The sequence below is a fragment of the Dryobates pubescens genome, chromosome 8 (genome assembly GCF_014839835.1).
Source record: "Dryobates pubescens isolate bDryPub1 chromosome 8, bDryPub1.pri, whole genome shotgun sequence".
Classification (NCBI taxonomy): domain Eukaryota; kingdom Metazoa; phylum Chordata; class Aves; order Piciformes; family Picidae; genus Dryobates; species Dryobates pubescens.
This window is the reverse complement of record NC_071619.1, coordinates 31,687,865-31,709,312: the sequence shown is the minus strand read 5'-3', so window position 1 is coordinate 31,709,312 and position 21,448 is coordinate 31,687,865. Positions and strand designations below refer to the sequence as shown.

Below are 21,448 nucleotides of genomic sequence, written 5' to 3'. Positions count from 1 at the left end.
CTAAAAATTAGCAAGCAGCATATGTATAAATCAAACATAACAGCAGTGACATTTACAAGAATGTAGACATTTCCCTGCTTCTACCAACACTTTCCCCAGCTGTGAAACTATATTGCAACCCTCTGAGCTCAGATGCAGACAGAGCAGCAGGGATTCAATCCTCCATTCACTCCCTCTCTACCTCTTATTCCCTATTATCTCCTTTAAAAAGGGGAGACTGAAACCAGCCATGTGGGGCTTTTTCCCCAACAGGTTTAAAGACCTATCACACAACGTAATTGCCACAACACTGCTGCAGCCCTTCCCAAAACAAAACTCCAGGTTTTGCACACAAAATGCAAAAAACTTCAAAATATTAGGTCCTGAAAATATTCCCTTTAAAATATTAAGTAATTCAAATATTAAACCCTTCCTTACTGACCACAAAGAGGGCATGAAATCCCTATTATTAAAACCGAATGACTGCAAATCAGAAGAATTAACTGACTCTTGAAAAGGCTTCTCAGCATCAAACTAAACATTATCATCACCTTCTGCTAACAGCCCTCAAAAAGGGGAATGCTGTTTTGCTCCATTTCATCACTTGTGAAAGCTTTAAGTCAATACCCATCATGGCTCCTACACTTTTAGGAAGCGAGGTAGGGAGGTCAAGCTCAATCCGAGTACCAGGCTCTTTCTCTCCGCCAGAGGGAAAACTACATCTTGTAAAGCTCTGTGAATAGGTAATGACAACAAAATGAACGTTTTATGAAGGGAATGCACTTGGTTTTAAAGGTCACAGAGTCACAGATAATCACAGAACTCACAGAATGCCAGGTTGGAATGGACCTCAAGGATCATCTGGTCCAACCTTTCTAAGCAGCAGTAAAGTTGAAATGAGTCTTCAAACTGTCCAATGTAGAAGAATCCACTGCTTCATTTGGGAGGTGATTCCAATCTCTAACTGTTCTCATGAGGAAACATTTTCTTCTGGGAAAATGGGAATCTCCCCAGGAGTAACTTGCTCCCATCACCCCTTGTATTTTCCATGCAACTACTTGTAAAAAGGGAGTCTTCATCAGCCTGGTAGCCACCCTTGGTCCATGGTAATAAGGTCTCCCCTAAGCCTTCTCTTCTTAAGGCTGAACAAACCCAGTTCTCTCAACCCTTCCTCATATGGCAGGTCTGCCAGTCCTGAGCAGGCAGTGGAACAAATCCAGCCAATTACTGCCTGATCTGCAGGGTCAATGAATTCAAACAATAAATACTTCTGCCCCTTAAATAATTAAAAATGTCAGAACACAATGGGCTGCAGACAAACAATGCCAAGAATGCAGACAGGCCAGACAATCCACTTATTACTGAAATATTTCACTTACCTATCCTGTGATTGTTCCTCATACATTCTCTCTTTTCCTTCCTTGAAGAGCCTTATAGCCCGTTTGGATTTTTTCATGAGGCTGTCAATGTAGATTTTGAAGTACTCGTTCTCACTGAGCTGGGCAAGTTTCTGGTTGTCATCGTATTTGCCCAGGATGAGTCGCAAATGTTGGTAAGTGTCAGGTAAAATGTCAAGTATGTAAGGTGGGCTATTTTTGAGCTGAAGCTTTGGGTTTTGGCACAATCTTACCTACAAGCAAGAAAAAAAAAAAAAAAGAAAAAGTAAAACCCAAGAAATGCAATGGTGCAAAACCTGATGGTCTGAAATCTTCCAAGTCTATAGACACAAACATACTGCCCTCACCTCCAAGCACAAAGACTTAAATCCTGATTTATCACAGAATCACCAAGGTTGGAAGAGACCTCAAAGATCATCAAGTCCAACCTGTCACCACAGACCCCAGGACTAAACCATGGCACCAAGTGCCACGTCCAATCCGCTCTTGAACATCTCCAGGGATGGTGACTCCACCACCTCCCTGGGCAGCACATTCCAACAGCTAACAACTCTCTCTGGGAAGAACTTTCTCCTCACCTCCAGCCTAAACTTCCCCTGGCACAGCTTGAGACTGTGTCCTCTTGTTCTGGTGCTGGTTGCTTGAGAGAAGAGACCAACCCCCTCCTGGGTACAACCATCCTTCAGGTAGTTGTAGAGAGCAATAAGGTCTCCCCTGAGCCTCCTCTTCTCCAGGCTAAACAATCCCAGCTCCCTCAGCCTCTCCTCTAATGTCCTCCTCTAAAGTCAAAGGATATAAAATTTAACTGAATCCTGTCACATCTGAAAAACCAAACAAACCTACTTACATAGTTTGGGCTTTTGTGTTTAAAGAAAGAATGTCTTTGCCTCCCTACAATGTGCTAGGGAGTATAACATGAAAATACAGAATGAAATTAATGCCAAGAGCAGTCGTTTTGGGCTGGAACTGCAATCTATAACTGCAAAGAGACTTGGAAACTGAAAACAACTTGTTTATACTTCAAGTGATAAAGAGAAGGTTATCAGGATAAAGAAAAGGACAACACAGTGCAAGTCATGGGTTAGGAGATGCCTGTAGCAGTATTCCCAAAGAAGAAAGGCTGGATATGATGACATTCTTTCAAGGTCAGGAAAGCAAAGCTGAACTTACTGATACAGAAAACAGCAAAGCTTGGACAAGAGATTCAGGTGAATGGATTGATCTGAAAGATTCACTCAATTTTTAAGAGAGTAGTTCAAGTAAAAGAGTTGCCTAACTGAAGGCAGGATGATGGTGTCACCCTAGAAGGCCAAGAAAAGGACTAACACAAGAGACTTACATAGGAGATCAGAGAATCACAGAATTGTTTCAGCTCAAAAACCCCTCTACGATCATTGAGTCCAACCACCAGCCTACCACCACCACGGCCAGCAAACCAGGTCCCAAAGTGCCATGTCCCTAAGTTTCTGGAACATCTTCAGGAACCATGACTCTACCACCTCCCTGGGCAGCCTCTTCCAATACCTGACCCCTCTTGCAGGACAGAAATTTTTCCTAATACCCAACCTAAACCTCCCCTGGTACAATTTCAGGCCATTTGCTCTTGTTCTATCACCTCGTAATAGGGAGAAGAGACCAACCTCCACCTCACTGACGGCTCCTTTCAGGGTGTTGTAGAGAACAGTGAGGTCTCCCCTGAGCCTCCTGTTCTCCAGGCTAGACAACCCACCAAGATAAAACATTTTAATTATGACAAACATAAGCTGACAGAAAAATGTAAGGAGATTTCAGAAACATGTCATGACCCATGATCCATTACATGTGTAGACAGATCTGAAAATCACCCAAACAGCAACACACACAAATGTATTGTTGTAGAGGCACTGGAAAAACTGGAATCTCAAAGACAAAAGTGAAAACCTTTGGGGGGGGGGGTGGGGGTGGAAATAAATAAATAAAAGAGAAGGTTATTTTTCATCTGAACTTTTGTTCTCTGCAATTTCTGATTTAGGGAAAACTTGCAACAAGATTGATGTTATTCCCAAAAGCAACCACAGATGACACAAATCAATATCATTGATTAGGCCATTGCAACTTTTTGGAGCAACATGCACAAAGAGAAAAAAAAACTAAAAAGAGAAAAATTTATTCAGGGAGAAAAGTCAGCAATGAGAGCAGACCTCAAGCAAATAAGGCTGCAATCGAATTGCCTGTGTCTCCTAAATTAAATCTGATGAACAATGAATTAATTCTCTGATATCTATTCATGCAGATGTGTCAACAAATAGAACTTAAGTGTATTCATATACACATTAGAAATACTATTAGAAGTACTAAAACACCTAGGAAAAGCAAATTGTTTATGCTGGTTCATGTACTTTCAACAGTCCATTTATCTATACAGAAAGAACACCTAGTTCTAAAGAAGACTTTGTTTCTCTTTCAGATGTTCTAGAAAACTTCCTTTGGTCCAGTACACTAACATACACACATCAAAACAGGATCCTGTGGTCATCATGGTTTCAGCTTCCACTGACTTTACAGAGATGAATAGAGAGATAAATGGAAAATAAATAAGTATAGAGATGAAATGTATAGAGATCATAGAATGGCTTAAACTGGAAGGGACCTTGAAGATCATGTACTTCAACCTCCCTGCCACAGGCAGGGATGCCTCTCAACGAGACTTGCTTCCTCAAGGCTCCATCCAACCTGGCCCTGAACATCTCCATGGGAGGGGTATCCACAGCTGCTCTGGGAAACCTGTTCCAGTGTCTCACCTCCCTCATACTGAAGAACTTCTTCCTAGATCCAGTCTAAACCTACTCTCTCTCAGCTTAAAACCATTCCTCCTTGTCCTATTGCGAGACACAATTACTAAAAGTGCCTCTCCAGCTTTCCTGTAGTCTCCCTTCAGCTATACCAGAACAAGAGGACGCATCTCAAACTGTGCCAGGGGAGGTTTAGGCTGGATGTTAGGAAGAAGTTCTTCCCAGAAAGAGAGATTGCATATTGGAATGTGCTGCCCAGGGAGGTGGTGGAGTCACCATCACTGGAGATGTTTAGGAAGAGACTGGATGGGGTGATTGGTGCCATGGTTTAGTTGATTAGATAGTGTTGGACAATAGGTTGGACTCCATGATCTCAAAGGTCTTTTCCAACCTGGTTAATTCTATTCTCTAGGAAAGCAGATAACCATGAATTTATAAATGCAACATCAACTCCAAAAGAAGCCTTTAACAAATTAATACAAAATACTCCCCTACAGTACAACTCAATTTGCTACAGGAACACTATCGATTTCTTTGTCAGTGATCCAGTGAAGTAGTACAAGGCTTTCTTCTCTTTTATTATAGAGTACACAAGGTTTCAGTCCAAAGGAAGTAAGTTTACAAAGAGATGGCTGGTAAACCATATGGTTTCCAGAGTCAGGATGTCCTGACACATACCACAGCAGTTCACAATTAAAAGCAAGCAGTAAGAAATGACATCTGCTGACGCAAAAGACAGACCAAGGCAGCCCAAAGGGTGCGCGTACCTTTCTTCAAAACAACTCAAAACAAAACAAAGAAAAACCCCAACCCAAAATACAGACCTGCCTATGGCACTTCACAAAGCAGCCCTCACCAACACTTTCAGAGCAGGCATGAATCATATCACTGGGTAATTTGTGCATCATTATGACTGGAAGTGAGCATGTATGCATATATTTAGCATGCATTCAGTCTAAAAAAAGAAAAGCAGGCGGTCAGCAAGTTAGTTAAGAAATGCCTCTCATTGACGTGAACCAAGACAAAGCTAAGCTCCTTTCACTGACTCACTCACTCTCTCAGGGTAAATTTAAGTATTTACTCCAAAACTATAAAAACAATAGAGTGCCATTCTGATTGTGAAGAACTAAGGCATTACTCTAGCCTACCAGAACCAGATTTTGAAACGGTTAACTCAGGAACTTCCATACAAGATTAGGGTCTAGTGTCTGAGGATTAAAACTCAACCTTTTCTTCCCAACAGCCCACTCTCCCCAAAAAATAAATACCACTACTCATATAATTAAGATCACAGAATGTGTTGGGTTGGAAAAGACCTTCAAGATCAACTATTTCCAATCCCCCTGCCTGTTCAAGGCCCCATGCCATGAACAACTTCAGGGAGGGGGTATGTACAACCTCTTCGCAGGCAACCTGCTGTCCTAGCATCTCACCATTCTCATAGTCAAGGCTTTCTTCCTAATATCCAGTCTAAATCTCCCCTCTTCCAGCTTCAAATCATTCCCTTCATTCCATCACTATAAGCCCTTATAAAAAGTCCCTCCTAACTTTCTTATAGGCCCCCTTCAGGCACTGGAGGATATAATTAAAGTCAAAGATCTTTGACTTAAGTCAAATATCATACATTTCGACTTAAATTGCTCAAGGACCTGTCCAATCTGTCCACCATCCAAGGAGAGGGCATCCACAACCTCCCAGGGCAAACCTGTTGCAGTGTCTTGCTACCCTCACAATAAAGAATTTTTTCATCATCATATATTTGACTTCAATTGAAGATCTTTGACTTAAATTACAAGGCATTATTTCATAGCACTGAGATATGAATAAATGATAGTTATTCTAGTTAGGGGATACATCTCCTACAGAAAACTGCATCTTCTAGTCACATTTTAAAGCAAACAAAGTTGAATGAAAGCCCTGGACTCATTTGACAGAGTAACTTCTGTTCAAGCAAAGCATAGCAGCCCTTATACAATCTGTTTAAACACATAACACTAATCAAAGACAATACAAAGAAAGTAACACAACTAAAAAGGAGTAAGTATCTAATGAGTAGGACATCTGTGAAACAGAGTTTCCAGCTGCAGTGAATGGATGAGAACAATCAAGAGCACCAGTGCTCACACACTTTCAAAGACACACTTTAAAACTGTCTTTTGAACAAGTCAAGAAAGTCAAAGTCAAGTCTGACACACCACAGGGACCAGAATGGTAGGTCTGCAGTAAGTTACCACAGCCATCCAGAAAGCAACACCACACAGTGCTACCAACAATGAATCCTGAAAAGCTTAAATCAGGGAGGCGCTCACTCCTCAGGAAAATGGATGGAATCCAAACTCTTTTTCCACAAAAAAATATATATGCAGGACATCAAACTTCCTATCAACTTTGGCCATCGACCCACACAGGTTGGAAGGGACCCTCAAAGGTCATCTTGTCCAACCCCCCTGGAGTGAGTGGGGATACCTCCCATTAGATCAGACTGCCCAGGGTCACATCAAGTCTGATCTTGAACATCTCCAGGGACAGGGCCTCAACCACATCTCTGAGCATGCTGTTCCAGTATTTTACCACTCTCATTGTGAACAGCTTCCTCCTAATGTCCAACATCAATCTACCATGCTCCAGTTTCAAACCACTGCCCCTCATCCTATCACCACAAGCCCCTCTAAACAGTCCCTCCCCAGCCTTCCTGTAGGCCCCTTTCAGATACTGAAGTGCTGCTATAAGGTCTCCCTGGAGCTTTCCCTTTTCCAGGCTGAACAACTCCAAGTCTCTCAGCCTGTCCTCATAGGAAAGGTGCTCCAGCCCTCTGATCATCTTTGCAGCCCCCCTCTGGATCCTCTCCAACAAATCCATGTCCTTCTTCTGTTGGGGTTTCCAGAGATGGACCAGGTAAGGCACTGAATAATACCGTGGTTATGATTTTTCCAGATCCTTTGTGAAAGGATAGCATATAATTCTATCAGACTCTGGAACAGTTTTACCCAGGGAGGTGGTAGAGTCACCATCCCTGGAGGTGTTTGAGACATGTGAACATGGCACTTTGGGACATAATTTAATGGCCATGGTGGTTTGGGGTTGATGGCTGGACTCGATCTTGTAGGTCTTTTCCAACCAAAACAAACTTTTCCAACAAAAACAATTCTGTGATGCTAGGAGCTGACTTGGTAGGTTGCACATTAATGCAACAATACCATAAAATGCTGCAAAGAATAACCAACACATGTCTAACTTAACTCCCTGATCTACATACTCATTCAAATGCTGCTGAAAACTTGGATACTGAAAAATGTCAATTTCAAGAAAACCCCATTAGTATGTTACAGAAGCAATCTGGCTTTTATTCACTAAGTCAACAGTATGAGCTATGGAGACACACTCTCATTTGCTCTTAGGTAATTATAAAATAGCTAATCAAACTGCCAGCCCCATTTACACACTCAAGAGTCAACAACTGGCTAGGTCATGACGGAGCACCCAGTTGAGACAGCATCGACAATAATCCCGGGAGAAAACAGAATTATTTCCAGACCCAATGCATAAGAAAAGTGATTGAAAGTCACTGAAATAATCTTGTTTTAAAAATAAAATCTGTTCAGAATGTGTCACATTTTTATCAGCTGGAAACAAACAATAGTGAAGAGAGCACAATAGCACTGCCAACTCTAAGTAGCCTGCATAGTAAATTAACTGCTCCCATGTTTACATAATAGGCCTTCTCCCCCAAAGTAACCATTCTTTCCCAAGATAACCATTATCCCCTAACAATAATTCATGGCTGGCTTCTGGATTGTAAAAAAACAACACATAAGGTTCAGAATCTCAGGAAGAAAGATAGAAAAATAAAAGCCCGTGTCATTTATGTGTCGTTTAAAGAGAGATCAAAGAGTTGTTTTGAACAATACTTACTTACACAATGTGAACTTGCTAAAATACATCCTAAAGTATCTCTCTATTATATATATATATCTATATATCTAGTCCATTTCTAAAATACTTCCAGAAGTATTTTAGAAGTCAAAAGTCCTTTCAGTACTTCAGCCTATAGTACTAAAACACTTTCTAACAAACTTCAAGCTTTAAAAACAGTGATTTGCTTGCTCAAAGGTCAGCTAGATGGTCAGCTTGCTTACACAGTGCCCTGGAAAGCAGGGCTAGTAATCCATACCATAAAAGGAATATCATCCTTTGCATTGCAAAGAAATTAAACCAAGTATTTTGGGGGTTTAATGGTAAAGCTACTGCTTACCCATGAGAAAAGCAGCAGGGAAACTGGACACTATGCTAAAATTCATATTAAAAAACCAATCCACCTACCAGTAACCCTCACAAAGTGCAGATCTCAGAGGATTAAGTATAAAAAGGAAGATGCAAATATAAGCTATAAAGATAGGGAACAATTCACATCCACTGATTACTTACAAGATTATTTCTTATTATCATTCCCTGGAGCTATGCTGCTTACAGTAACTTTTACAAACAGGGCTCTATCCACAAGTACTGTCCCAACCTTCTGTCCTGCTAAAAACCTCTTCCAAAACCTTTGTATTTATAGTTGTTTTTTGTTTTTCAAATTGGCAACAGAAGATCTCCAGAGCCCCTTTCCAACCCCTGACATGCTGTGACCCTGTGAACTACAACCCTCTGCCTTTTCCAACAGCTGAAGCATCAGCCCATGGAAAACAAACATGACCATAAAATCTGAACAATTCCAAAGCATAGCATGCAACTAATTGTAGGAGAAGGGTGTCCATACAACAACAATTAATGCTACAGAAAGGTGTTTGCATGGTATCTTAGTAGCCAGAACTTTTATGTACATCATAAAGCAACTCTCGTGGCCTTATAGAGTATTTGTAGTGTTGGTTAATGCCTTGCTGTTGAAAATAAACACTTGCTACAGAAGATCTGATCTGCCAAAGGGGAAGCTACAGGATGAAATGAAGGAAAGGTAAAGAATAGCAATTGTAAGACAGAAAGAAAGGTAAACCAGGAATTACTGAGCTCTGCTCCTAGTTTTTAAGGCTACTCTTTTTCCTTCATCTTCTGATCAACACAACAGCTTTGCTCTGTTTCCATTCTCCCTCTGCCTAGCATCTTTACAATGGGAGAAAAAACTTTAGCTACCTGACTGCAGCAGAAAGATGGTTATCACAGCCACTGTAGTTAAAGAAGAAGCAACAAAAATGACAGTTATTACAACAAGCAAAATAGGCCTCAATCTTAACATGGGTGGCACCCCACTGACTTAGAGTCTACTATCTTCACTAGGTATTAATTTGATCAGTGACCCAGCACAGAAATCAGGAAACACTCCAGAAATGAGATCTGAAACAGCAGTCAATCGAGGAGGTTTCTATTTCTGATTTTAATCCCTGCTTTTGATCTAGGCAGAGGAGAAAATGACCTTCCGGTGCCTGCTGCCACATAAGGCTGAGACTCAGATTTGTTTGCCAACATATTAAATTTGCTCAAACACATCCTTTCACTCTAAATACCAAATGCTTAAAAACTCAAAGCAGCAAGCTACAGCATTCTGACACTATGACATCATCCTGTCTGGTATACTTTAATACAATTTGGAAATAAAATTTGATTAACTGAGGGCAGCTTAAAGAGGATACATTAAAGATCCAAATTGAGGACACTTAGCCAGTAAAATGAAAAAATACCCAGCCTTTTGAGTGACTTTTACTGTAAGGCTGAGGGAGCTGGGATTGTTTAGCCTGAAGAAGAGGAGGCTGAGAGGAAACCTTTTTGCTTTCTCTAGCTACCTGTAAGGAGGTTGCCGTCAGGCCAGCGTTGGCCTCTTCTCCCAAGTAACTAATGACAGGACAAGGGCTAATGGCCTCAAGTTGTGCCAGGGAAGGTTTAGATTGGATATTAGGAAGAATCTCATTACAGAAAACGTGGTGAGGCATTGGAATAGGCTGCCCAGGAAGGTGGCAGAGTCACCATCCCTGGAGGTGTTCAAGAAACAAGCAGATATGGCACTTCAGGACATGGTCTCGTGGTCATGGAAGTGTTGGGAAGAAGGTTGGTTTTGATGATCTTAAGAGTTCTTTTCCAACCTTCATGATTCCATATAGCTTTGTAAATGGTCTGACAGAGGGAGAAATGAAGCCATGCACGTGGTTTCAGCAACAAACCAGATTCATGGTTTCCACCCCAAAAACTTCCCTCTGCTGAAGAAAAGTGCTTCCAAGTATTTGTATTTGCATGTTGCATTATAAGATACTCACTGTTCACAGCATCTTAAGCATTAAAAGGGAAATGTCAACACAGTCTTTTGGGAGGAAAACAATTTCCATCAGGGCTAGGTTTTAAGTTTTTAATCACCATCAGAAGTTATATGCATTCCTTTTTCCATCATAAGGACTCAATCACATGCTTTGAAATTACCTCTTGTCAACGTGGACTACATGAAATAATCACCATCATGTCAGTAGAACTACTCATGAACTTTAAGAAATCTTAAACAGCTGCATTTTGCAAGTGCCAAAGGGAAAGCAAACAACGACATAATTTACGAGGAATCACTGAGTTACAGAGTCCTAAACCTCATGCCACACAGACCCAAGGCTGACAGGGAGTAATCCTCACCCCCAGCAGTCTGAAGAGGAAGCTCCTGCATTACCTCTGTAACTTACTAATGTGGCTTCCTTGAAATTGACTTTGTCAGCATCCAAGTTTTCAACAGCATCTGAATGAGTATATAGAGCACAGCAGTTGAAATTATGCATGTGCTGACTATTCTTTGCAACATTTCATGGTATTGCTGCATTAATGTGCAATCTGCCAAGTCAATTCATAGAATTACAGGATTGGTTTGGTTGGAAAAGGCCTCCAAGATGGAGTCCAACCATCAACCTAACACCACCATTGCCATTAAACCATGTCCCAGAGTGCCACGTCCATATATTTCTTGAACACCATCCTGGGCAGCCTGTTCCAATGCCTGACCACTCTTGCAGGAAAGAAATTCTTCCTAATATCCAACCTAAACCTCCTCCAGCACAATTTCAGGCCATTTCCTCTCATTCTATCACCTGATACTAGGAAAAAGGGACCAAAACTCACCTCACTCCAATCTCCATTCATGGAGTGGTAGTATCACTTCACACACAAAGCAGAGTGCCTGCATCACCTCAACAGTTCTCCATGGCATTAGACTCTTCCTATCATTGGTAAGGAACCCGTCTAGCTATTCTACCATCATACCAGCTGTCATTTCTTATAACACTCAATAAAATGCATCAGGCTGGTGCAGAGAAGTAGAAGATCTAAATAAATCACAATCAATCCCTGCCACTTCCTGGAAAATGAGTTTCAGCACAGTGTATTTCTAGTTTCAAAATGAAGAGCAGAGGTACTAAAAAAAAAAAAAAGAAAGAAATCATTAAAGTGCAGAACACACTCAAAAGTTAGGCATGCCACACTAATCTGTTTACTAAACTGACAAGAGTGACATCTCCCAGTCCCCACGCACATTCCTAAAAGCACAAACATATCCAAGTTGCCACTGCAAGCGTGTCTCACAGGACAATTAGTTTGAACTGAAGTCTCATACTTTCAGAGGTCTTGTTTGCACACTAACAATGTGATCTAACACGAAACACACTGGATATGTGACTACAAGTCTAAGTTAAGCAGCTATTCGTTAGGACAGCTCTCCAAGTTTGAGTCATTTTAAAGGATCTGAAAATAACAATAGCCTAAGGCAAGCACACACATTTGTTTTCCTTCCACAAACCAAGGTTTATAAAAACACAGCCAGAAGCCATAAAGAGAAAAAAAATAAAAGACAAATGGTGCTTAAACAACCCAAAACATAAGTTCCCTTACATCTCTTACTTGTGCTTAGGTTGGATATTAGCAAAAATTTTTTCACTGCAAGAGTGGTCAGGCATCAGAACAGGCTGCCCAGGGAGATGGTGGAGTCACCATCCCTGGAGGTATTCAAGAAACATGTGGACATGTTATTTTGAGACATGGTTTAATGGCCACAGCAGTGTAAGGTTGATGGTTGGACTCAATCATCTTGGAGGTCTTTTCCAATTAAAACAATTCCATGATTCTATGATTCCCGAGGCACACTCACATAGCAGTTAGAGGTGCAGGAAGCTCCTGTTTCCCCAAGGGTACCTACTTAAATCATAGAACTATTTCAGTTGGAAAAGACTTGTAAGATCATCAAGTTCATTCTTCATTGTATGGATTCATGCACACACAGAAACACTCACCACTTTGTCCATAAGCTTCCAGGTCTTCTCCACAGTCCTCCGGTCAGCAGCAGCCTGTTTGGGGGGCCCCACAGCATCCTGAATGGCATCAATGAAGCCCAAGATCCGTCCCTTGCGTGGGTTCCGGCCGTTGACGGAATTGGCCATCTGGGTGTCAACCTGGCCGCAGCGACAGAGAAACTGAGATTCAGAAGGTGCTCCCAAAAGATCTTGTTTACCAGAAAGAGGAAACGCTTCCTTCTCCCCGGGCAGGAAAGGGCAAGCGCAGGGCATGTCTAAGAGCAAGTTTAACTGTTGATGACCAACAGCGCAAACCCACCTGGCCCCAGTTTACACCAGCAGAAGCAATCCCGGATTTACTGCCAACAGCAGCAGGCGGGAGAGAGAAATCCCAGCCCAAGAGCCTGCCCGAAGGCCCGACCAACCCCCGCCCCACTCCCCCTACCCACGCCGGTCCCTCGGTGCCGGCGGGCAGCGGGCACATGCCCGTCACCAGACAACAAAAGCGGAAGACGCGGAGCGGCCGCGCCGCTCAGGAGGGGAGGGGGAAGGAGGAGCAGGAGGAAAAGAGCAGCCTAGGCGGCAGGCAGGCAGGGACCGGCAGGGCACAACAGCGCCCGGGCAGCGGGGGCAGGCAGCACAGAGCTGGCTCCCGGAGCACTCATACGTACGGATTAGCACCGAGAGCGGCTTTGTGCCAAAAAGCGAGAGGAGCCGCCGCCGTGAACAGCAGGGAGCGGGAGCCGGGGGAGGCTTCTCAGCCCCCCTGCAGCGACCACTTTTCCCCGTCTTCAACCCGGAGCGAAGCGCAAGGCGAAGCGTTTGGTCAGCCGAACCTCTCCTCCCTCCCTCCCGCGGCAGCCGCGGGTTTCACTGCCCCGACAGGCAGGCACATCGCAGCGCATCCCGGTCCCGGCCGCCGCCACAAGCGATTGCGGCTCCACACACCCGCAGGACTCTGCCCTGTGGCACTGCAGGGAAGCACCGGGAGCTGCTGCCCCACCACCCGTATCGCCCTGCCCGCTCGCTGGCTATATGCGCGGTGTGTGGAGAGAGAAAGAGACAGGAGTCCTACAGACACATGCAAAGAGAGATACAGATATATGCACACGCACAGCTCTGTTTGTGGCACCGCTCGCAGCCCCCGGCAGGCTCTGGTCTCCCCTCACTCCTAGAAAGTGAGGTTGGCTCCCCGCTGGCGGCGGCAGCAGCGGCCCCGCTGCTACTCCTCCCACCCCCTCCCCGCTGCGCTCTGGCGGCTGCTGCTCCGCTCGAAACATGCCCACCCCGCAGCGGCACAACAGCCAGCACCGCGCATGCGTGCCGGGAGGGGAGCGGGGTAGGGAGGCAACGCTGAGGATCACAGCCCCCCCCTCTAGGAGGCGGGACCAACGCCCTATAAGAACCAATAAAGACAGGAGAAAGTTTGCTTGACGTTTCAACCAGCAAATGAGCATGAGTATAGGAAAGGGGCCTGGCCGTGGCTGGGAGATGGCCCGGGAGCTGGGGTGGGAGGGGCTGGCTGTTGTGTGAGTGACAGGAGATCTGGTCAATAGTAGAGCTCGGAGGGAGGGAAGTGGAGCTTCCGGTCCCGCCCCACCACGCCTGCTTGGGGTACGAGGGGTCCGGTGGAGGCCTCTCGTGGGGCGAAGGGAAGGTTGGGGGGGGCGGGTTGGTTTGTCGGAGATCCTGAAATTGTGGCTGGTTAGAGGGTTTGTAGGGGTTAAATCCGCGGCCCGGAGTTGTGGCAGCGTCTCTGTCTCCCCAAGTGAAGCTGTGCGTGCTGGAGTACTTGAATCCGCCTTAAAAAAAGAAAGGAGGAAAAAAATCTCTCCTTGCTATTGCCACGTTTAGAGCTCGCTGCTCTTGCACTTCCCCTTTGTGCTTTGGAGAGCTTTGCGGGGGTTTCTTTGTGGCCACAAAGTACAGGAACTTCTTGTTCTTTTAGTATGTCTGCTTTCTTTTCTTGGTTTTGTTTTGTTGGTTGGTTGGGGGGGATTTTGTTTTGGTTTGGTGTTAGATTTCCCAGGTAGTTTGAAAGGGGTCTGGGAGAGCTGCAGGGAAGCAGTCAGGGTTGTTAGGCTCTTTGAGAAGCAGTGAGGGATTACGTGAATGCTTTTTTTTAGTGAAAAACACCTCTTTATGGTAAATCGCTAATAAATATGCTTCTGGTTTAGCTTTCTTCTCAATTCTCCCTATTACCTGTGAATGCTGGAAAAGAGGGAAGTTTAACCTGCATGGGATACAAAACATTTTACTTCAGCATCCTTTGAAGATGTTCCAGGGAGTCATTATGCTTTGCAAGTGGTAATCACCTAATTAATTACCCTACAAGGAAGCAAAAATCGCAACGCTTAAAAACTTTCTGAACACAGTTGTACTAGAAGAGTGTCTTAAAAAGTTTTGCTTCTTGGGGTATCAGCAAGTGTGTTTTCCATAGTATTTTCTATAATATTTTATTTCCATTAAAAAAAAAAATCATTAAAGTATTTTTTTGTTAATGGTTTGCCCATTTTCTTGGTTGGTTTGTTTCCTGATTTGTCCAAATTTTGACCTTTAATAAAGCAGGAGTCAGAAAAATAAATAAATAAAGAGTCTCAGACTGCTTCAGTGTTCCTTGTGTTTATATAATTTCTGTGTATATTTAGTGCAGGTATCTTCCTGGTGATGTAAAACGTGTCAAGCTCCTCCTCTAGGCACACATACAACAATAAAACTTTATCAATAACGTCTTCCTCAAAGGTCATTATTCCTCTATGGCTTTAAAATATCAATTGGCAGGTACTTAAGTGTGTTGGAAGCTTGTCACTTCACTGTAGGCTCTGTAAGTTATTCTCTTCCATGTGTTGTTTTAAATGTTGGGTTAAAACTCTCCTCTGGCAGCTCTCATTTTTCCTTTTTTTGTAAGCTCCTCTTGCATAAAATGAAGATGGTAGTGACTGCTTGCTCTTTTCTGGGTTTTTTTTTTTTTGGCTGTAGATACAGCAGAGGATCTGACATGTTTCTGAACTCGTGAAATCTTTGCTGCTTTTTTCTTGATTGTTTTGTTTTCATTGTTGTTTTACCATTCCCTTCATATCCTGCGCTCTGCCAAGTGCTGTGAGTTGTGCTTGGTAGCTGGCTGGGGCTGAGTCATGTTGTCTTTCAGTTCATCTGAGTGCAGCAGGAGCCAGCAGCTTGGTTCTCTCCATCCCTCTGTGCTCGTGGTGCATTATTGAAAGAATCTCCAGCTCTAGTGGGGGAAGTGGGTGGTTTTCAAGCAGCTTTTTTGCAATACCTGTGCTGTACAGTAAGTACAGATATTCTGGGAATTACAGTCCTCAGAGGGATCATGTGGATGCGTTGGAAGCAAGCCAGCTGGGAGAAGCAGGTGAAACAGATACCTAAGGGTGTTAAAGATGGGTCAAGGTTTTGCATACTGTGCTGTGAAAGGACTCGCTGCTTGTGTGGTTTCAAGCATGCAGAATGGGAACCATTTGATAGGAGACAGCTGAGAAGTAAGGCTGAGCAAGGAGGAGCTAACAGCTGCCATGTGTCTGAAGTTTGAGGCATATGCTTGGTAGTAGTGGAAAACATAAGGACTGGATATTGGAAATTATTTACAGTGGGGGTGGTGAGACACTAGAACAGGTTGCCCAGAGAAGTTGTAGATGCAAAGAAGCTGTAGATGTAGGACCTCCCTGGAGGTCCTGAAGACCAGGCTGAATGAGGCCTTGAGCAACCTGGTCTAGTGGGAGGTGTCCCTGCTCATGGCAGGGGAGTTGTAACTAGATGATTTTTAAGGTCCCTTCCCACTCAAACCATTCTGTGATTCTTTTGCCCACTGGGTCTGTAGGGTGCATGAGGACAAAAGGCCCTTGAAAGGGTGGTGTGTTTTTGTTGGTGTTGGTGGGGGGGGTTGGTGGTATTGTTTTGTTTTGGTGTTTTGTTTTCTGTGGTACAAGTGACTTTTTGCCCGAATCTGCTGAAACATAAGAACAAAGAAGAGGTCAGATGTAGGTTTTATTTATAGCCACATACATAGGATAAAGGCTTGCCTGCATGCACAACATCATTTTTTTAAAGGTTAATTCAGTATACAATATGCTGAGTGAAGTGATATGGTAACAATGCTTGTAAAAGCTGAAGTCAGCTCTTTGAGAAGTTGAATGCGAAGTGACTTCTTGCAAGCTGTAACACAATACCCTGGTTATCTCAACAGCCTTAAACTTCCAATGGAATTATCTCGGTGTTTTGACTGAGTGTGTACAATGTTATGAAAATGGAGCTGTGCGCAGAGGTGCAGTGTTCTGTGGTGTGCTGTCAGGCAGCAGGGTAATGGCTGAGCACTGACAAGGTCGTGCTCCTCAGAGAGTGTGTGATGCTGCAGCAGAAAGCAGCTGCTCCCATTTTGCAGGGAAGCTGAGGCTGTAAATCCCCTTAGAACTCCCTGCTTTGGTGCCCTACATCCCTCTGTTCTGTAAAAACACCAAATCAACTGTGTCCAGTTCTGGGCTCCTCAGTTTAGGAAGGAGGTTGACTTGCTGGAGCATGTCCAGAGAAGGGTAACAAAGTTGGTGAGGGGCTTGGAACAAAAGCCTTATGAGGAGAGGCTAAGGGAGCTGGGGTTGCTTAGCCTGGAGAAGAGGAGACTCAGGAGTGACCTTATTGCTGTCTACAACTTCCTGAAGGGGGGTTGTAGACAGGCACAGAATGGTCTCTTCTCCCAGGCAACCAGTACCAGAACAAGAGGACACAGTCTCAGGCTGTGCCAGGGGAGGTTTAGGCTGGAGGTTAGGAGGAAGTTTTACACAGAAAGAGAGATTGCCCATTGGAATGTGCTGCCCGAGGAGGTGGTGGAGTCACCATCACTGGAGGTGTTCAGGAGGAGACTTGATAGGGTGCTTGGTTGCATGGTTTAGTTGGTTGGGTGGTGTTGGATGATAGGTTGGACACGATGATCTCAAAGGTCTCTTCCAACCTGGTCTATTCTATTCTATTGTAAAAACCCAAGGACAACAAAACCGCACTCTACACCCAAACGAACAAAGATAAAAGGTAAATATTATAAAAACAGTTACCTTTAAGTTCTGGAACTATTTGCTTAAATGAATTTTCATTAGTCCATTCTAAACATGGACAGTGTCTTAGAATCATAGAATGGTTTGAGTTGGAAGGGACCCTATAGGTCATCTGTTCACCTCTAATAACTGTTAAGAGTATTAGAGTGGAACAGATGCTATTATTTTGCAGTGGCCTCGAGGTGCTAGGATCTATTTAAAAATAACCTAAAAAGAGTGATTTGTTTATGCTTTTGAGAGTTGTTAAGCTGCAAGACACCAATGTGGGTAGCTTTCAAAGTAGATTGCAAGGTATTTATCTCTTCTATTATAGCAGCTTCAGAAACAGAGCTACATGATCTTTAAGGCCCCTTCCAACCCAAGCCATTCTATGAAGAGCAATTACCTGTGACATTCCAAATTCTCTTACTGATCATATCAGTAGGTATAAGAAGAGATAAATTTCCTGCCTTACAGGGGTAATTATTGAGAGAAAATTGGTGATAACAGTAGCATTTTGTTGTTAGATGATTATCTAGTTATTTCAGCTACCTCTGGTTTTTTACTTAGGTTGTTTCTCATTGAGTGCTCAAACCAACTTTTATTACTGGTTTCTAGAAATAAAATATTCTTTTCATGCATGAAATACAAGTAATGGTAGAATCATATTATTGTTTTGGTTGGAAAAGGCCTCTAAGATCAACTCCAACCATCAACACAACACCATCATGGCCATTAAACCATGTCCCAGAGTACTATGCCCACACATTTCTCGAATGCCTCCAGGGACAGTGACTCCACCACCTCCCTGGGCAGCCTGTTCCACTGCCTAACCAGGTCTAAACCTCCCCTGGCACAGTTTCAGGCTCTTTTCTCTGATCCTGTCACCTGATACTAGGGAGTTAAACCCACTTTGTTGAACTGCTGTAAAACAACAGACAGACAGCCACGACATATTTCAATCTTTCTGTGCCCTGTAGAAATCCATCATAGCTCCATCAGGCTGTTACAGTACAACTCATGGTAATACAGTGTTGCTGCATTAGTTCCCTGTGCTGTGGAGGATTAAAATCCTCTCTCTGTCCTTGTTTTGGAAAGGCAAGATCATTTTGGCTTTGTCTGTACCTTTAAGTGAAATGAGCCAGGCACTATTCTTGAGCCCTGAAGCCAGGCTTAGCACAGTAGGGTTGGTCACCTCTGTTCTTATTAAAATTGCACCACCACCCCTTCACCCTTCCACACACAAAGTGTCTGCATTCAGGGAGTGACCTCTGACCTGTGATAAACCTGAACTTGCTTGCAAATGACTCCAAGCTGTGTGGTGTGGTTGACATGCTAGAGAGAAAGGATGCCATCCAGGGGAACTTGGGCAGGCTTGAGGGGTGGGACCAAGCCAAACTCATGAAGTTCAACAAGGCTGAGTGCAAGGTCCTACACCTGGATCAGGGCAATCCTAGGCACAAAGAGAGGCTTGGAAAGGAATGGCTCAAGAACAGTCCTGAGGAGAAGGATTTAGGGGTGTCAGTTGCTGGAAAAATTCAGCATGAGCTGGCAGTGGTCGCTTGCAGTCCAGAAGGCAACTGTGTCCTGGGATGCATCAAAGGTGTGACCAGCAGGACAAGGGAGGTAATTCTGCCCCTCTCCTCTGCTCTGGCGAGACCTCACTTGGAGTATTGTGTCCAGTTCTGGTGGCCCACACACAAGAAGGATGTGGAACTGCTGGAGTAGGTCAGGAGGAGGCCATGAAAATGACCAGAGGGCTGGAGCATGTGTGCTATGGGGACAGGCTGAGGGAGTTGGGACTGTTCAGCCTGGAGAAGGGTCCTTTATAGCAGCCTTCCAGTATCTGAAGTGGGCTATGAGGGAGCTGGGGAGGGACTTTTTACAAGGGCTTGTAGTGAAAGGTCAGGGGGCAATACCTTTGATCTGGAAGAGGGGAGATTTTAGCGGATGTTAGGAAGAAATTCATTAGAGTGAGGATGGTGAGACATCAAAACAGGTTGCTCAGGAGGCTGTGGATGTCCCCTCCCTGAAGGTGTTGAAGGCTTAGTTGGATGAGGCCTTGAGCAAGCTGGTCTAGTGGGAGGTGTCCCTGCCCATGGCAGGGAGGTTGGAACTGGATGATCTTCCAACCCAAACTATTCTATGGTTTTACAAAAAACTGCTAGAGAAGTATTCTACTGATTTACCACCACATGTATCTATGACTGTGCTAACTATATACAGACAGAGTTGAATGTGAGTGTGCATATAAATATACATGTGTGCATGTGGAGTGTGATATGGAGCCTTTCTTTTTCGTTAATTTTAGTTGGACTTAAAATAATGACATTTATTTTCAACTGGCTCCTTAAAGAGCACGTCAGAAGTACACTGGCAAGAATTTTACCAAGGCTTTCAGCCTTACAGTTCCAAATCATTCGTGCTAGGAGCAAATCAACTTAAGTATGATATTGTTTTCCATGCAAAACCTAGCAGAACAATTTGCTTGCCTCTGAGCAATTGGAAAATACATTATCTGTTTGCAGGAGGAGTGAGGAAACTAATTGTGGGGTGTTTCTCTCCACACCTTGCTAATGAGTTCGTTTGTTGTAAACTAGACAGCCCACTTCAAAACACATCTCTGCCTTAATATATTGTATTAAAAAGGCATGTCAGCTTCATTGTAAACCAGCTTTACCCTCAGGGAGCAATTTGACTGGAGTTCTTCTGTTTCTTTTCTGTTATTAATTGCATCCATCTGCCAGAGCAGGTGCAAAGGCTTTAACTAAGTCCTATCATTTTAGCACTACCTCTTGAATTTACTCCATCTGTGTGATAGCATAAAAATAATCAATGTCAATATCTTTTTTTTTTCCCCTTTCTTTTTTTCCCCCCTCCCTGTTCTGGCTGAGTGCTGTGATCTTAGATCTTCCTAACATCAGCCTGATAAAACAATAGCAACAACACTGAACTCCACCACTGTATTTAATATCCTGCCCACATACAACTGGAATTTCTTGTTTTACTTGAGAATTAGGAGCTTCACTTTGTTCTTACTTTTGCTTTGACCTCTTTGCATTTCATTTGACACAACATGAATTACTCTGAAACCGAATGGAAACAAACACAGCCTCGCACAGAACAGAATGAAAAAAGCAATGGCAAAGTAGATGTCAGTGTAGCATTCACTGCTCAAAATACAGCTGCTCTATGCACTGAAATGAACATTTCAGAATGGCAAAAAACAATCACTGATCCCTCTCCCCAGAAGCCTGCTTCACTATTTTTCATTTTCCTCTTGAAAAAGTAGTCTTGAAATGAAGCAGAAAAACACAATCACAAATTGCATTATGTAGGATGAGCACCTCATGCAAAAGTCTTGTAAACTCAGTTTGAGGATAGCTGAATGCTCTGGATGCTCCCAGGAAGGTGGTGGAGTCACCATCCCTGGAGGTGTTCAGGAGGGGATTGGATGTGGCACTTGGTGCCATGGTTTAGTCATGAGGCCTGTGGTGACAGGTTGGACTTGATGGTCTTTGAGGTCTCTTCCAACCTTGGTGATTCTGTGATTCTGTGAAGCCTCCAGCAAATAATGACAAAATGTAAATGCATTCAGTTTGTGTTTGCAAATGACCCATACAGCAGATCAGAAATTACTCACTTCTACTAAAGTAGTGACTTGCCTTACAACAAAAAACCCCAAACCAAACCCAAAAGTTTATTTTCAGTTTTGAAACAAAAATAAACTTACTTTAATTGAAGGTATTGGGGGAAAATAACTTATTTTAGTTCAAGATATTGGGGAAAAAATAGCATTTTATTTCAAGCTGTTGGGGGGGAAAAAATTGAATTTAAGGTAAGTATGTGAACAGGAGGGAGGACACTGACTTGTTTACTACACCAGGGAGGGAAGGTTCTTGTCCTTGCTCAGAACCAAAATATTGGTAGAACCTGAAGCACACAGGAAGCCCAAAGTACACCACAGATTCATAGTCAAGGAGTCAAACAGATTATAGCAGCAAAAAGTGTTTCCT

At 43.5% G+C, this 21,448-nt stretch overlaps 1 protein-coding gene across 1 annotated transcript in view; it reads right to left on the bottom strand.

Annotated features, from left to right (window-relative positions):
* The window catches only part of CBLB (Cbl proto-oncogene B), a 111,587-nt gene extending 98,783 nt beyond the window's left edge, over nucleotides 1–12,804 (bottom strand). Inside the window, exons 1-3 of the mRNA XM_009896990.2 lie at nucleotides 12,713–12,804; nucleotides 12,394–12,552; nucleotides 1,359–1,609 (exon numbers count right to left, since the gene is read on the bottom strand). Of these exons, the coding sequence (XP_009895292.2) occupies nucleotides 1,359–1,609; nucleotides 12,394–12,540 (398 nt within the window). The 5' untranslated portion in view covers nucleotides 12,541–12,552; nucleotides 12,713–12,804. The remainder of the gene's footprint in view (nucleotides 1–1,358; nucleotides 1,610–12,393; nucleotides 12,553–12,712) is intronic.
* Nucleotides 12,805–21,448: the final 8,644 nt, after the last annotated feature.